Consider the following 16,763-nt stretch of genomic DNA (forward strand, 5'->3'; position numbering starts at 1 on the left):
AACATACATTCACAGGGGTGTCACAAGGGGAGTGGCGACTTGAAAGATTCAGGGGGCCTAGTGCGGACAGGGGTCCTGACACATAATGCTGAGGGATATTTAGACTATAGATGCTAACATAATGCTGAGGGATATTTAGACTATAGATGCTAACATAATGCTGAGGGATATTTAGACTATAGATGCTAACATAATGCTGAGGGATATTTAGACTATAGATGCTAACATAATGCTGAGGGATATTTAGACTATAGATGCTAACATAATGCTGAGGGATATTTAGACTATAGATGCTAACATATTGCTGAGGGATATTTAGACTATAGATGCTAACATATTGCTGAGGGATATTTAGACTATAGATGCTAACATAATGCTGAGGGATATTTAGACTATAGATGCTAACATATTGCCAGGCCCCTGCGCATACATGCTGTAACATTATGAACTGTAGGGGGAAATCACAAAATAACTAGTGCCATTATTCTCACCTCCTCCATTCTTGCCTCCAGCCAGGCCCGCTCTTGAAAAACCTTGGCCTCAAAGAGGGTCCGCAAGCTCTCTTCCAGCAGTCGCATTCTGACACACGGAGAGCTTCAAAGTGGAATTCAATTAAATTGAAAATGAGTTAACTTGTTATTTAGGTATAACTTGAAAGGCGCCCTATAAATAAAATGTATTATTATTATTATGTATATGAATATGACACGATATCATTTTTTTTAGGCTAGAGGCTACGCCTAGAGTACAAGCCAAGCCTAGAAAATATGGAATATTAGCATTTTAGCCGTTATACAACTCACGTTTGTCTAGAACTCACCAAATAATCCTCTTCTAAATGTTTCGTGAAAAGTATATGTCGGCTTTTTGTTCAGTTTGTCTGTAAACTCGCTGTAAGCTCGCTTGTATGGGTTGACTGTAACAGCAGAAAAGCAGACTGACTCCGAAAATTCTACTTTGCCCAAAATTCTACTTTCCGAAAATTCTACTTCGATACAACGTGTTAGAATTCTGTCGTGATGTCATTGTTGTTGGGCAGAAAATTGATTGATTGAGTTTGACGTGAGCGTTCTACAAGTAAGCACACTAAAGAATGACTACACATGAACAGGCTTTGATAGGCCTCAGTTGAAAGTAGCGTTGACCTAAGCCATTCTGAAGGCGCTGGTGAGAGCAATTATAAAGGAATACAATTCAAAGTAAACAAACACAAACATTATATTCGAATCAAATAAAATATTTTTAACAGTACTACAACCAAATTAGCGTCCCAGCAAATATACTATCTAGTACTAGTGCTCCACCGGGTGGACATCTGCGAACGTGCAGTAAAACAATATCCATTTTACAGAATTGTCTTCCACCGGAGAATAGTTCAAGGGGTCTAGATGTCTCTTATCTTCTCCACTATTAACTTGCGGTTACACGCTGCTAGCGAAGATTTCCGCGTATGTTACAAATTACAAACCGTCTTGGGTATAAAAAAAAAAGAGGTGTGTTTAGTTTCGAACAAGATGCCTGTCTTGTTAGGATGTGGTACAGATCAGAGAAGGGGAAGAAAACTCTGTTTAACCTTATTAACCATCAGTACAATGAGACCAACATCATGAAAGATTTGACAATAATTACTGTTGTACTTTAGGCTAACAAAGGCTTCATGTAATATTTGTATTGTTGTGCTTAATTTTGAGAGGTCTGACTCTACCCACTAATGTCATCTATAGGCAGGCAGAGTGGCACCAAGTATGAATTTCCCCACAAAATTCACAGTATGTTTATGGTATAGTAAGGTTGCACATACATGAGAAATCAAATTAATTCATCGTTGTACATTCTTTTTTTTTAATTTTCAGTGTTTCACAATAAATTCAATGTATGAACAAAAAAACTATTTCTGCATTAGAAGATGATGACCGACATTAAAAAAAAAAATCATTCATCGACAGTGCCAGTATCGGTTTCCATGACGTTTTCCTCAGATGAATCGTTTGGTTGCTCAGCCTCCTCTGAATGCTCTGGAAGTGCTTCCTCAGTTGGATGTTCTGCCTCCTGTTCTGCAGGTAGTGGGGAAGCGCATTGTTCCTGCTCTGTGACCTCCTCCTGCTAGAGGGACAATCCATTAGTTTCTAGCCCCAGAAAAAGAACAACAGATAAATCCTCATTGTGAGGGAGACTGTGAAGTGGTCTGTGCGGGTATCTTACCTGTGGGATGGGTTCTGAGGGTTCTTCTCGGGGGGACAAGGCTGTGGTGGTGGTCTGCATCTGTGGCTCTGCCTCCTCTGTGTGTGTAGGGGGGTACTGAGGAAGGACCGGCTCTGGGATCTGCATCACCACTGGGGCTTCTTCTATTGGTTCTGCTTTGATGATGGCAGGTTGTATATGAACCTGGTTGACAAGAAAAAAAGAAACAACTTTGCTGCAGTACGATCACACAAATACATACAATCTCACTCCTATTTTATGGCTACAAAGAACAAACTGCATACTTCAGGGAAATTATATTTTTTCTTTCTTGAATATAAAGTGTATTATTTGTTTTTGATATTAATATATATATATTCCTTACATCTTGGTCCTCCATAGGTTCTACAGGTTCGGGTTCGGGCTCAGGTTCAGGTTCTTTGCTGCCGGCTTCCAGCACAGTCATTATTGAAGCTGGTATGTGAGCTTGCTGAAAAGGCACAACAGAGTGGGAAGGATATGAGCAAAAGTCCCACCAGCCAAGAATGAACAATACTGACAAAAAAAAAACCCAACTTAAAACTAAAGACAGCATTGGCAACAGAAAAGCAAATTCCACTGTTGAATGCGGTGGAACCAGCGGGGCCTTGCTGACCTGGTGTGGCGTTAGGGAGTGCACGTGCAGCAGGAGGGGCTCTACTGACCTGGTGTGGCGTTAGGGAGTGCACGTGCAGCAGGAGGGGCTCTACTGACCTGGTGTGGCGTTAGGGAGTGCACGTGCAGCAGGAGGGGCTCTACTGACCTGGTGTGGCGTTAGGGAGTGCACGTGCAGCAGGAGGGGCTCTACTGACCTGGTGTGGCGTTAGGGAGTGCACGTGCAGCAGGAGGGGCTCTACTGACCTGGTGTGGCGTTAGGGAGTGCACGTGCAGCAGGAGGGGCTCTACTGACCTGGTGTGGCGTTAGGGAGTGCACGTGCAGCAGGAGGGGCTCTACTGACCTGGTGTGGCGTTAGGGAGTGCACGTGCAGCAGGAGGGGCTCTACTGACCTGGTGTGGCGTTAGGGAGTGCACGTGCAGCAGGAGGGGCTCTACTGACCTGGTGTGGCGTTAGGGAGTGCACGTGCAGCAGGAGGGGCTCTACTGACCTGGTGTGGCGTTAGGGAGTGCACGTGCAGCAGGAGGGGCTCTACTGACCTGGTGTGGCGTTAGGGAGTGCACGTGCAGCAGGAGGGGCTCTACTGACCTGGTGTGGCGTTAGGGAGTGCACGTGCAGCAGGAGGGGCTCTACTGACCTGGTGTGGCGTTAGGGAGTGCACGTGCAGCAGGAGGGGCTCTACTGACCTGGTGTGGCGTTAGGGAGTGCACGTGCAGCAGGAGGGGCTCTACTGACCTGGTGTGGCGTTAGGGAGTGCACGTGCAGCAGGAGGGGCTCTCTCATCTCAGGGCAGCGCTCGAACATGCTGCCCAGCTGCGGCGCAGGCAGCTGCAGGAGCACGCTGAACGACTGCGGTTTGGTGCGCTGGCAGCACCGCACAAAGCCCTCCCATACCCGCGGGTACTTCCACACCTGCGGGGAGCAACGCCGGTTAAAACAATTTACCTGCAAGACTTTAAATCCTAAAAACACATCACTTGGTGACAGAATTTTTTCTACAACACATACAACACATTTTAGCTTCTTCCAGTGGTTCTAATACACTTAAATATTATGGCATAAGCTTGTGTTTAATGGAGCTCTGTTACTCTGGAACACTAGTGAAGACGTCCTGATCTGGTGCCCCGTCTGAGGGCCCATGTGAGCCTCACCTTCTTGGTGATGAGGCGGGACAGGATGTTCATGACGAAGCCGCCCAGCCGCGGGTACATGGTGAGGGACTGCAGCACGGTGCGCATGAGCAGCATGGGCAGAGGACTCTGATCCATCAGCTGCTGCATGACCACAGCCAGCACCTCCGACGTGTACACGTTCTTCTCCGCAAAGCACAGGTTTGTGGCTGCACACACCCGCACACACACAGACATTATAGTAGTGCACTTTGAATAAACATCATGCAATCCCAAAATAATCTTTATGGAATTCCATAGAGGCATCAAGTGCATTACCTTTGATGATGGACTTCATGTCACACTTAGTTGAATCGATGTTGTGGAGGGCAATGAGGAGTTCACTAGGTGTGACTGGAGACACAGAGGATCCACCTTCACCTGGAGAACAGTGTGCAGTTTAATGGGGTATGCATTGGGTTCAGCATGCACATACATCCATGTGTACCCTTCTGTTAAGTCATAGTCTGGATGTTCTGGCATAGGAGAGAGAAGAGCTTACTGTGCTGCGCACAAAGGAGACGGTTGAAGACCTCCTTCACCACAGTGGGGTTGAGTTTGATGAGTTTAGGCAGGGCCTGAATAACCTCCGTCTGTGTGGAGGAAAACACCAGTGGCCATCTTTAGTTTCAAGCTTTTTCCTTAAACTCTTACAATGTGCTGTATGACCAATATCCTACATTCTTTACATGGAATCAAATCGATGTACACGTGTAGATGTATAGTAGGTGTAGATTCTGACCTTTTCAAGTCCATTGATGACGGGAATCAAGAAGCGGATGTCTGCCACTCGCTTGTGATAGAGGTCCCTCACTCTCTCCACCAGCTCGGGAGACGGTGACACTTTGGGAAAATTGGAGGTTGCAGCTCAGAAACAGGAAAATATATTTACAATAATCTACCACAGATTTTGAAACAACCTCTTGAACTAGCTACATACTTTAAATACAGTGCATGGCAGCTAACATTGATGTGACATAATATATCCACCCATATTGAAGTACCTTTTTCAGTGAGTATGTTTAGGCAGCGGGTGACCAGGGTCTCCGCCCCCTTCGGACAGGTTTCCACCAACAGCAGCAGTTCAGGAGAGTTCATTCCCATTCCTCGAATCTGTGCTCAGGCCAATGATGTCAAATGTGTGAGTGATGTGTATGAATGAGCTCAAAGTCTAACAGTCTACAGTCAAAACCGCTAAAGTCAGCCATGCAAACAAAATAACACTGTACTTGATTGATTTAACACAGAATAGAAAGTACAATATTTGTATTGAGCAAGTTTCTAAGGAAGCCCAATTCCCAACACAGGCGAATTGTGAATTGTTCAAAGGCATTCAGAGATTGTCAACCATTGTCTTTCACAATACAAGCCAAATGATGGGCTGACAAAAAATGTACATCATAAAAGGAAAGATTTCCCAAGTCAAGAAAGGATCTCACAGGCTGCTCTATCACTCGCAAGACACTCCTCTTGATGTCTGCTATTGCCTCGGTGTAGACGGCAGCCAGCTCGTGCACCAGCTTGTGGTTGAGGGGCAGCAGGGCCAGATACAGGTACAGACACTGCATGACCGTCTCCTCTGTCCAGGGAGACGCCACCTCTGTGGGACACGCCATTCAACAAGCAAGCGGTCAGGACGTACTGTACCAGTCTCTTAGATACGATAGAACACTGATATCAAGCCATTGAAGATACACCAACTAACTCTTATCTGAAAGCTCAAAATGTCTCTTGTGGTTTAGTTTACCTATGTCTTTGTCTGCTCCGAAGAACATGGAGGGTGGGTTGGGGTGAACCAGTAGCTGCATGTAGTTCAGTGCAAACCTCTCAATGTAATCCCTCAGCTGGTCTTTGTCATACATGCGCTTGATAAAGGAGAGGGCATTGGACCGCACCTGCAAATATCCAGAATAGTTACAATCAAAACTAGGCTACGCAAAGTTAGTCGTAATGTTCCCAAATATCTAGATGGTGATATTTAATAGACCTTCTTTGCAAAAACAGGACAATGAGAGAAAGAAAGTGAGCCTGACACCTTACCGTTTCCTTCTCATGTGAGCTGAGGTCCAGTAACACATGCAGGTACTGGAACTGTCTGGAGGGGCGCTTCAAGATGAGCTCCTTCAGGGTGGTCATACCAAGGTACACCCGAGTCTGATAGAGACGTGCGCAAGAACACATGAAGGCACACACTCCTCAACCTGGAGCAAGAACACACACTAGAATAGTTCCACTATCTTTGGACTTCTCCACAAGAACACATGAAGGCACACACACCTCAACCTGGAGCAAGAACACACACTAGAATAGTTCCACTATCTTTGGACTTCTCCACAAGCGTGTGACAGAATTGGTTACCTCATCCTCACAGTATCGCCGAATCACGTCCAGCGCAGATTCCGTGATGAGGGGGGCTTCCAGTACCAGCTTAGTGAACAGCCTGGAGGAGGGAGGGAAGAAAAGCTTAGGGAGGGAATTATTAATCAAGGGGTAGGACACCTCAAATGCTCCTAAAAGCCCTACAATTCAAACCAGAATTTCTATAGCAACTTCAAAGTGCAGGATGGGATTGAAACTTGTTTGTTTATTTTACTACTGTATGCAAAGACTTGGCCAAACGTCAATAAGCAAAATTGGTGTTTGCCACCAAACACTGTGTATAAGTTAGTTTGCTCACATTTCAACCAAGATGGCATGTAATCACATACAATAAAGAGCTGTTTAAAGAATAAACAAATGTGGCCTATCCAGTTTTAATTTCAAAGTGATCCTCTGAATGTGAATGTGTGTGTGTGTATGAGTGTGTGTGTGTGAGTGTGTAAATGAGTGTGTGTGTGTTGTGAGGCGGGTGCTCTGTGTGTGAATGTACCCATCTCTCTGCTCTGGTTTCTCCTGCAGTCCTGACAGCAGGGTGAACAGGCAGTACTCGTAGTTGTCCAGAGAGGCGCCGGCCTGCTGGCCCAGGTAGATGTTGTACTCCTGATACAGGAGGGCGAAGGCCAGGTCGCTCCTGCTCCGGATGTCGTCCAGGATAAATGTGAGCATGTCCCGCTTCATCGCCCCTTCAAACTGGGTCGCCAAGCGGGCTAGCAGCTTCACTCGGACCTGGAACCACACAGACGTTCATTCTAAGGTAATTCACACAACACAACATGCACTGACACTAACCCTATGTTCATGCTCTCCTTGGTTGATTTGGATCTCCCCTTGAGTTCCTATAGCTTCACGGGCAGTATGACAGTAACATTGCTCCATGATGCACAAAACTAAACCGATGATAAAGTCACTGGCTTTGTGTAACTGAAAAGAAAGAGAAGTTGATGCTGTCGGAGGTTCAGGGGACTCACGTGGGCCATCCCACTGCGTGCGATGGCTTTCTCCGACTTGAGAATGCGCTGGACTGACAGGTTGGTCAACTTTACCATCTGGAGCTCGGTCAAAGGCTGAACCACGTCAGCCAATCGGAAGACTTTCTTACGCCCACTGGAGCTGGCTGTCCTGGAGGGTAAAACATTATAGTTGGGCAAAGCGGGGACCAGACCAATGGACCACCAACCAAAACCGTTTCCTTCCACCTCCATGCCGGTCTGTGTGTGTGTGTGTGTGTGTGTGTGTGTGTGTGTGTGTGTGTGTTTCAGTGTGACTCACTTGGCCAGGGCAGAGAGAACAATGGGCTGTGGTAGTGTCTTGGCCTGGGGAGCATCCTCAGCCTTGGCGGGGGTCTTCCCTGCGTAGCCCCCGAGCACGGAGATGGCCTGACCGTGGGACACGAGGGACACTTTGCGCTTGATGAGGAGGTCTTTCCCACTGGCCAGCTCCTCCGACGGCCCCTCCCCCGGCCCAGCCTCCTTTCCAGGCTGCTGCTCCTCCTCCCGAGCCTTCAGCTGCTCCACGCCTGGGAAAGAAACAACAATCCAGTTCAAGTTCATGCAATACGTGAAGGCACCACTGTACTGGCTAATGGGTTTGGAGTCACAGGATTACATTAGCATCAGTTTAGCACAAAACACAAAAAAACATGCTGTTGCCATTCTGTGGTCTAATTTCACAAGACCTTTTATGACAATAGAAAAGTCCCAAATACATCACAAATGTGAGTGGAGGAAAAAAAAGAAGCCTTTTTCTCACCTGGTCCGATTCCTGCGGCTGTAATCTGCGTGGCCATCAGTCTGGCCAGATGTTGGATCTGAGCATCTGTGCCTGCGGACTCAACGGGAGTGTATGTGGCCTGGAAGGAGGCTGGCATGACGTTGGGCAGGTACACCATGCTGATCAGCACCTTGACAAAAGGGTTGTATCTTTAATAAGACCCTACTGAGAGTCCTGTAGTCTTGAGAGAACACTCCACTTTTACCTTGCAAGTAGGGGCAGTTTGGTTGCCAAAACATCCCTTTAAAATACATGGTCACATTAACGTGATTCAGAATCTTAATCTGCGAAGCCTCACCAGATTGGCAACATTTTCTGGAGAGAGCAGGGGAAACAGGAAGTCTGCAGTGACATCGATGGCAGATTGGTTTGTTGACGTGGCAACAGGCTTGGGAGCCAGGGCTGGGGCAGGCTCTTCTTTATCGTCATCATCCTCCATCAGTGTGGGCTCTGAGGACAAAACCCACACGCCTCACACAGTAAAGAAAGACTGAAAGAAAGGGAAAAAAACTCTCCATATGCACTAAAACAGCACTGAATATTACAAACAAGTATCTACATAGGCTGACCCATCTTGATCTTCTTCTTGCCCTCGGCGAAGGCCTCCATATGGGGTCTCTTGCGCTGGTCTCGAGGGGCGGGGGTGCAGCGGTTGATTTCGTTCTGGTTCATGCCCAGGTCCAGCAGCAGCGTGCTGATCTGGGCCAGGAACTCCAGGCTGGAGGGGTGACGGAGCACCGCCACCAGGTGGAGCTTCAGGTTCTTACGGACACTGCTCACTTGGGACTTGGCCAGAGTTGGGGGCAGGTTAGCTGTAGACAGAGGAATGTAAGTGAGCAAATTCATTTACACTTGCAAACCAACTCATTCTAAACATTCATTCACTTGCTACTGTGTCTGTGTCTGTGTCTGTGTCTGTGTCTGTGTCTGTGTCTGTGTCTGTGTCTGTGTCTGTGTCTGTGTCTGTGTCTGTGTCTGTGTCTGTGTCTGTGTCTGTGTCTGTGTCTGTGTCTGTGTCTGGGTCTGGGTCTGTGTCTGGGTCTGGGGTCTGGGGTCTGGGGTCTGGGGTCTGGGGTCTGGGGTCTGGGGTCTGGGGTCTGGGGTCTGTGTCTGTGTCTGTGTCTGTGTCTGTGTCTGTGTCTGTGTCTGTGTCTGTGTCTGTGTCTGTGTCTGTGTCTGTGTCTGTGTCTGTGTCTGTGTCTGTGGTCTGTGTCTGTGGTCTGTGTCTGTGTCTGTGGTCTGCCAGCACATGAGCGAAGCTACGGCCATGCGAGCCGATACAAGTAGACCTTCACACTCACGTGACAGAGAAGGTCAAGGACGATATCAGAAGATGTGTGAACAAGCACACATGAACACACTGAATATCTAAAGATGTGTGAACAAGCACACATGAACACACTGAATATCTAAAGATGTGTGAACAAGCACACATGAACACACTGAATATCAGAAGATGTGTGAACAAGCACACATGAACACACTGAATATCAGAAGATGTGAGCCAGACTGATTTGTGATTGTGATTAAGACATGGGAGTGGTCTCTTTCACCAGATCAGTACATGATACAGATCCAAGATCATATTTGAGGCTGGGCACCAGCACCACCTAATGACAACACGCAATACTATCCATTCTTTGTGAGCGTTGATGCAAGTAATGTTTGCTTTATCCTGATAACTGTGGCAAACAAGAACAAGAACACCTTTGCCTTAACTTGACCCTCACTCTAGTCATTCACCATAATTCAGTCTGCCCAGCACATTCCCCTGCATCCTGCTGGTCTAGATCTAACTGTAACAGAGTGACATGGTCTCACCGTGCAGAGTGTAAATCGAACCGTAACAGAGTGACATGGTCTCACCGTGCAGAGTGTAAATCGAACCGTAACAGAGTGACATGGCCTCACCGTGGAGTGTCTCGTACGCCTGCACCACCTCGGACATGACCATGGGCCGCTGCCGCGCCAGAGTGGCCAGAGTGCCCAAAGCAGTGGTCAGGTTGATGCTGGAGATGGCAGGGTGGACCATGAACTTCAGCAGCTTATCCAGCGCTGCCTTGCCTTCCTCCAGAAGAGTATCTACACAGGAATCCAAGACAGAGATAGAGGGGTGGTTGGCTGAGGACTATACTGAATTCATACACCCTTAACAAACACATTTTTCCCACTCCTGCAGAGGAATAGGCAGTAACCCTAACCCTAACCCTAACCCTAACCCTAACCCTAGAACATCCAAGTTCTGTTGCTCTACCCACCATAGCGAATGTAAGAATGGTCTCGAGGGATTTTGTCCAGGCTGATATCTCCTTCTTGTTTCTTGGGGACGTCAGAGTCGGGTGTTCGTGGTGACAGGGCGATAATCACTGACTCTGTGAGTTTGATGGCATGGGTTCGTATTCCATCGTTGTCGGAGTCCAGCATCGCTAGAATGTCTTCCTTCATCTGAGTGACCATGTCCCAACAGGCCTCCTGCATTTCTGACACCACCTTGGACCGCATCAGCCACTAGCCAAAACAAATACGATTCAGTTATTTCAGCATTATTTATATTCAATACTATGCAGTATACAGTATGGGTTGGCATATGTGATAGGGATTTCCCTTTACCTGAAGAGCCACTTTATAAAGCTGAGTAAGTGTAAGAATGGCTTTCTTCTGTACGTTCACACTTTCATCTTTCAGTAGCATATTCAGATTGGCTATAAGCTTTAACAGAAGCTCATTGTCCCTTTTGCTGTGGAAAAAAGTAAGCAGTGTTTAGACGTCATATACATATGTGTAGTCCATGGTCTCTCAAGAAGATTTATTTCCCTGTAAAGTCACTCCAAAATAAACTCAAACTCACCATGCTTCTTCTATGAAGCCAATGACAAATTTCCGTACTTCCATAGATTTATCTGTCTGAAACGCTATGATCTCCTATAAGAATGACAGATATATTCATGTTTAGTATACCTATTGATCAAGGAATTCGGGAAATCTACTTTCAAGAGAAAGACACACACATGTTAAGATTTTGAAGACTTGAAGACTTTTCAACAGACACTTACATCAAGAAAGTTGTCAAGCAGTGAGGGATCCTTATTTATGATAAGTGATCCTTATTTATGATAAGTTCCTGGACCTAAAAGGTAAAACGTGAATTGTTAACCAGTACACAACACCTGTCTGGATTTCTCTTTTGAGTCTTCTTATGCTTTATTTAATGCCTTAATTGGAATATTCAATGTCTTGAAACATAATGTAAATACCACATACCTGTTTCAGGTCTACAAGTTTATTTTCTGTAGTTCTCAGAGCGGCTTGGTTCAGAAGATCCACAACCTGTTGAAATATCACAACAGCTTTGACAAAGTGCCTCAAACGTACAAAAGGTATGTCGGTGTGACAATGCAGAAAAACAGTGTAATCCACTGTTGGAAGGTCCTACCTTTTCACTGGTGGTCATATCTATAGCAATGTCCTCCTCTCCAGTGACAGCACGGGATGACCTCAGCTCAGGTCTGCTGCTACCTGAGGCCATCTTGGAAGTTTCCTTGGTAACGACAAGTAACCATATTTTAAAGATATTCTTAGTACATATGTCCTAGCTTCAATAGCATGTTACTGCTACATGTCATGGGTCCTATAATGTTTGATTATTTGTTCGGCAATAATATAACATAAAAACTGCATGCATCCAATTGAATCAGTTTTTCTTCTGTAACTTAACTGTCAATACACCTCACCAGTTCGAAGGGAGAACAACAGATACTCTACCTAATAGAAAGTTACCATTAATTCCTTCACCCTGAAGAACACATTTCGAACAGACCCAGCAAGTGTGTTCTCGTTAAGTGGATTCTACTGCTAGTTTAGGTATGAACTCAGTCCAACACAGTTGTAAGCAACCATGTTTACATACAGTCATACGTCAGCGCAACCTCGCTAACAAACCAGTTAATTCACGACCTCATTGAAACCATCTGTACGCAGGATGACTGATGTCGTAACACAAGAATCTTAAAATATTTGCTAGATCTAATTTCATTACAAAATAAGCCTACGTTGCAAGCTAACATTATCTAGCTAGAAGCTATCCTACACCAGTCATTCTAACATGAGTGCACTGTCCTGTAGGCTAGGCGTTTGAAGATCACGGTACAACATGCTCATTTGACTAAACCAGCTATAGCTACACATGGCTGCTACACTTGGTTGGGTTATTTTCTCTAACTCTTTTACAACTTATTTATCAATGCTTACCTTTTCTGGTCGCTTACAGACTAAGGTAAAGTTAGCTATCTAGCTAACGTGGGTAGCTCTCGTGACGCAGGGGGCAGATAACTCTGATATGATTAGTGAAGACTTTTAGTAACAAAGGTCTATTAAAGTGCCATCCCAATCACAAAGAAAAATATAATCCACAAAGGTACATGGCAAAGTGAAAGATACAAAACAATTAACTACACTACATGGCGTCCGGTACAGTGAATTGTACCGTAGGCGCCATATTTTCCTGTGAACGAAGAAATTGTTTATGGGAATTGAATTACAGCACACAGTGTTGCGCCACCAATTGGTCTGGAGCTGAAGTGAGACATAAAAATGTAAGTTGCAGACAGCAGAAGTTACGTTGTAACCACTAAAAACAGATGGACTCTTGCCAGCCAATTCTGGAAATACACAGCGAGCTCAGATAAGGGATCAGGGCTGGAATCTCTTTATAGATAGCCCCCTGGCCTCGAATGCTTCAGTCCCTTCCCAACTTTATTTGAGTGTTATATACTGTCCTGTGTATCAGGGCTTCCAGACATGCCTTCAAATAAGTGGATGTAGAGATATGGCGATGCACTCATTGCTGCCTGCTATACATTTTCAAGCACACAATTATGCTTATGCAGTATGTCTCCATAAAGACCTACTGGAATGGTCACTTCAGAGCTGCACTGTAAAAGGATAGTAAGTGTTTTTTTGTGTGTGTAATCCCATCTGAATGCATAAATAAGTATTGAGACATCTTGAAACCCAGAGCAACACCACTGTGTGCTGAACCACACAGTAGTTTGTCCTTGGTTGTTAGAACAAGCATCAAATCCTGAACAGCTTCTGAGAACAGCACCAGGACAAGATCTGGATGTTAAGGCCTTCATGCCTGAGCACCTGTGCACAAACCCAATCTCCTCAAGTGCAATAACAAGCAGTAGCCGAGGTGATGCTCCCTGGCGTTGGTCTCTTCTTTGCTCTCTGAATCCACAGTGCCACAGAGTTAATGCTTTACTCATGGTGTAAGCTGTTTAACTTTGGATGAGGTGACATAAGTAGTGGTCCTTGTCAGGACGGCCTCTGTCAGATGTGATTCTGATGAAACGTAAACATGGCTTTGCTCCTTACCTTCTTTTTTCATTGTTTATTTTATTTGGTAATTACCTGCTGTGTTCACTTTTCTTTGTCTACTAGTCAAAAATGGAATATTTCTTTGTAGGTATATGTCCTGGGCGAATATTATATTTGTCATGCTTCTGTGTTCAACAAATCTGCCTTTTCAAAATATGTCATTGTTGAATATAGTTAATTTGTCTATGGATCTTTTGGTAACTTGGAATGCTTCATAACATTATTACATAGGTTACTAATGTACACCCAACCTGCACTTCTAACTGTCATGAAAGACCACATTTCACCAACAGAGGTCAGTAATAGCATAGATATTCTTCCCAGTAGGGCAGAATGCCTGGTCTTGTTGTGTTTTTATCTTGACCTTAGACATCATTACAGTAATCTGGGTGTCAGTTTTATTTCTGTTTTTTTTTTTCCATCGTGATGTTAACATCAGCCTCATTTTAGATTTGAAGAAAATCTCTGCATAAATATTTACAGTATATTATAAACAATTAGTGAGGGATGATAAACATCTTGAAAAATGCATTTGATGTGTATTATTTTAGAGCTATTTACTCTGTAAAATGTCCTCTTGTCTAGTCCTTGAGTAATAGAGCATAACAATCCCCACGAAAATAAATGTTCCATTCTAATCTACAACTAGGTAATGTTTTTCTTTTGAAAAATCATGTCGTTGTGTAGTTGCAGCAGCAGAGTCTCTGGAAAGCTCTTTAAATATCTGTCTTGTTGAATACAAAGAGCTCCACAGACCTCTGGTTCGAGTAAGGTCAGCTTTTTCCCTGTTGCTAAGGCTTCGAAATGGAAAATATTGAATGAGAGGGACTTCTCCTTGTGTATGCTTGTGTATACGCGGGGAGAAGCAATCATTCCAGCCAGATTTGTATTTAATACAGGTCAGACTCTTCTTGGAAACTTCTATCTGTGAAAAGGTTTGTTTGATGGTTTCCTTCAGTAATCATTATTCCAGAAGCTTGCCAGTTCCAACAAGGTCTGAAATGTATGAGGCTGGAAGGACTGAAGATCTGGACAGGTTTCCAACAGTGAAAGAGAACAAAGGGGCTATTTTTAGGCTTGTTTTCACATCTGTGCAGCATCAGCTCAGTCATGTGTTTTCATTGGTACTACTGCAGATGACAGCCTGGCCTGCTGTGACATATGTTGTGAGGTCTGCTGTATGGTATGATGCTCCATGATCTACTATGATTACGTTGACCGGTTTCACAGTTCAAATGGTTTCTGACAATGAGGAGTTTCCTTTCATTTTTGCTTTAAGCAGCACAGACAGTGTAAAAGGCTTAGAACAGTGAGGTTGGAATAGCTTGACTTTCTTCACTGGTGTCTTCAGTTCCCCCAGGTCCAGTGGGACAGAGGCTCAAAAGTCTCTGTCATCCTCCCCATTAGCATTAAGGCAGCAAGCCTATTTCTCCCAGGAGGACCATTTAAAGCAATCTGACCACCAAAAAAAGGCAAACCCCTTACAAACAGCACAGCTGATACTGATAAAAGGTTTGGTTGTGTACTATCTCATGTAATTTGGATACATCATTTTTTTTATATACTGTATAGAGTTTTGAGATTTGTGCGGGCTGGTCTGACCCAGACCACGGCAGTGCATTGTGCAGTAGTTGAAATGACAGGTGAGTTTATCTGTCCTTCACATGACTATATACCTTAAAAAAATATTTGAAAAACCTACCAGTGCTAGTTGCCTATAAAAAAAATTGCTTCAAAAAGTGTCAACTTGTTGGGTTATATATAGAAGGAGTAAATAAGGTCAGCTGGCCTCTCCCAGCTAACATAATAGGCAATGTCTCATCCTGACAAGTGTCTCATCACATAAGTCCACATCCCTTTAGTCAATAGGCATTTTAATGGCCTGATGTACAGCCATGCCGGAGGTTGACTGTGAGGACAGCCAAAGGCAAAGTAAACTTCACACTGATGAATCTGTTTGGTTGCACCACTACCCAGCCTTCCAATAGGAAGTTGGCAGTGTGTGTTTGATTTTGTGGTCATTCTCAGGAGCAGCCTTTGTTCTCACCCTTGGTTGGTTGTTCCACAGATTAGTCCTATTTACAAAGGACTGCTGGCACACATGAAAGGGAGGCATTTTAACTATTTTTAATTGCACAGAGCCACTTTCGGCTTCCACTATCAAGGCAGTTTGGGTGTTTTTTGTGTTCAAAACAGAGTCACAGGAGCAGAAATGAAATTTGGCTTTGAAAGGGCTTAATTCACTATTGGCCTTCAGGGCATGTAGTGTGTTGGCTGTCTCATAACAAAACTTCAATTACGCGTCTCATCAATTTACTCTACTCATTAACGATGTGTCCCCATAAACTATTCACAGAAATACATTTGGACTGTTCCGACTGTTACGGAATAAAAAGAAGAATGGCACAACAGCCAAAGATGAAATATCCTTGTTATGTTTTTCTGTTCCCATAGTCCAGCGAAAAGGAAGGAACAAATAAATTCTGTTTGACTGAAAAAGATTTACGATCAAGCTGTGGGCTCCGTTTTCCTAAACTTCTTGGACTGGACACGGTCATGTTAAGAATGTGTGAATTTTGACAGAATCTCATGAATCATGACTGTACAGGTTCTCAATACAAATTGCAGACACAGTAAACATTTAGCTCCACTGCTATCCTGCATGTTAGTAGACATTTAGTGGGATAGTATTTCTCAGGGCACTCGTGATGTCTAAGGACACTCAGATGTATCAGAACACTCTAGATGTGGTCATCTGAGAGGACAGAGGACAGGACAGATCGTAGAGTGGAGGCCTCTCTTGGCCTGGCTTTCCTGTAATGGCCCCTCCTTACACAATACAATACAATACACAAGGATTGGGTTTCCCCCCCTAAATAAAGCCAAAGACACTATTGACTTTGGGCAGAAAAGCAAGGAAAGGATAATGAAACTGATGATGCTTACCATGGACCATCCAACATGTAGGGCCAATGCAAGCAGGTAAGAGCTCCAGGTCATCTGCCATGTCACTGTTGGAGGTCAGTGGGTAAAGCTCCAGGTCGTCTGCCATGTCACTGTTGGAGGTCAGTGGGTAAAGCTCCAGGTTGTCTGCCATGTCACTGCTGTAGGTCAGTGGGTAAAGCTCCAGGTTGTCTGCCATGTCACTGCTGTAGGTCAGTGGGTAAAGCTCCAGGTTGTCTGCCATGTCACTGCTGTAGGTCAGTGGGTAAAGCTCCAGGTTGTCTGCC

General features: G+C 44.8%; 1 protein-coding gene across 2 annotated transcripts; it reads right to left on the reverse strand.

Moving 5' to 3' along the window:
• Positions 1 to 1,852: 1,852 nt before the first annotated feature.
• On the reverse strand, positions 1,853 to 11,247 carry sympk (symplekin). Of its 2 annotated transcripts, none has more exons than XM_080841862.1 (24): positions 11,208 to 11,247; positions 11,003 to 11,076; positions 10,765 to 10,891; positions 10,413 to 10,662; positions 10,066 to 10,236; positions 8,724 to 8,966; positions 8,453 to 8,604; positions 8,134 to 8,284; positions 7,654 to 7,900; positions 7,353 to 7,503; positions 6,875 to 7,110; positions 6,364 to 6,445; positions 6,046 to 6,159; positions 5,753 to 5,900; positions 5,445 to 5,605; positions 5,010 to 5,118; positions 4,748 to 4,848; positions 4,508 to 4,598; positions 4,285 to 4,386; positions 3,988 to 4,175; positions 3,572 to 3,748; positions 2,567 to 2,671; positions 2,203 to 2,385; positions 1,853 to 2,100 (listed from the first exon to the last, which is right to left on the reverse strand). In XM_080841862.1, the coding sequence occupies exons 2-24, from the start codon at positions 11,044 to 11,046 to the stop codon at positions 1,933 to 1,935; spliced, it is 3,501 nt and encodes a 1,166-aa protein (XP_080697988.1). In that variant the 5' UTR covers positions 11,047 to 11,076; positions 11,208 to 11,247; the 3' UTR covers positions 1,853 to 1,932. The 2 variants fall into 2 exon arrangements, with proteins under 2 accessions (XP_080697988.1, XP_080697987.1); XM_080841861.1 differs by having other exon boundaries at positions 1,853 to 2,103.
• Positions 11,248 to 16,763: the final 5,516 nt, after the last annotated feature.

Source organism: Sprattus sprattus (genome assembly GCF_963457725.1).
Source record: "Sprattus sprattus genome assembly, chromosome: 7".
Lineage (NCBI taxonomy): Eukaryota > Metazoa > Chordata > Actinopteri > Clupeiformes > Clupeidae > Sprattus > Sprattus sprattus.

Coding starts and splice junctions, on each gene's coding strand:
- sympk (XM_080841861.1), bottom strand. CDS start 11,046: ATGGAAGTACGGAAATTTGTCATTGGCTTCATAGAAGAAGCATG. Junction 4,387..4,507: donor TCTCCTTTGTGCGCAGCACA/GTAAGCTCTTCT, acceptor ACTGTTCTCCAG/GTGAAGGTGGATCCTCTGTG. Junction 2,386..2,566: donor AACCTATGGAGGACCAAGAT/GTAAGGAATATA, acceptor CTTGTCAACCAG/GTTCATATACAACCTGCCAT.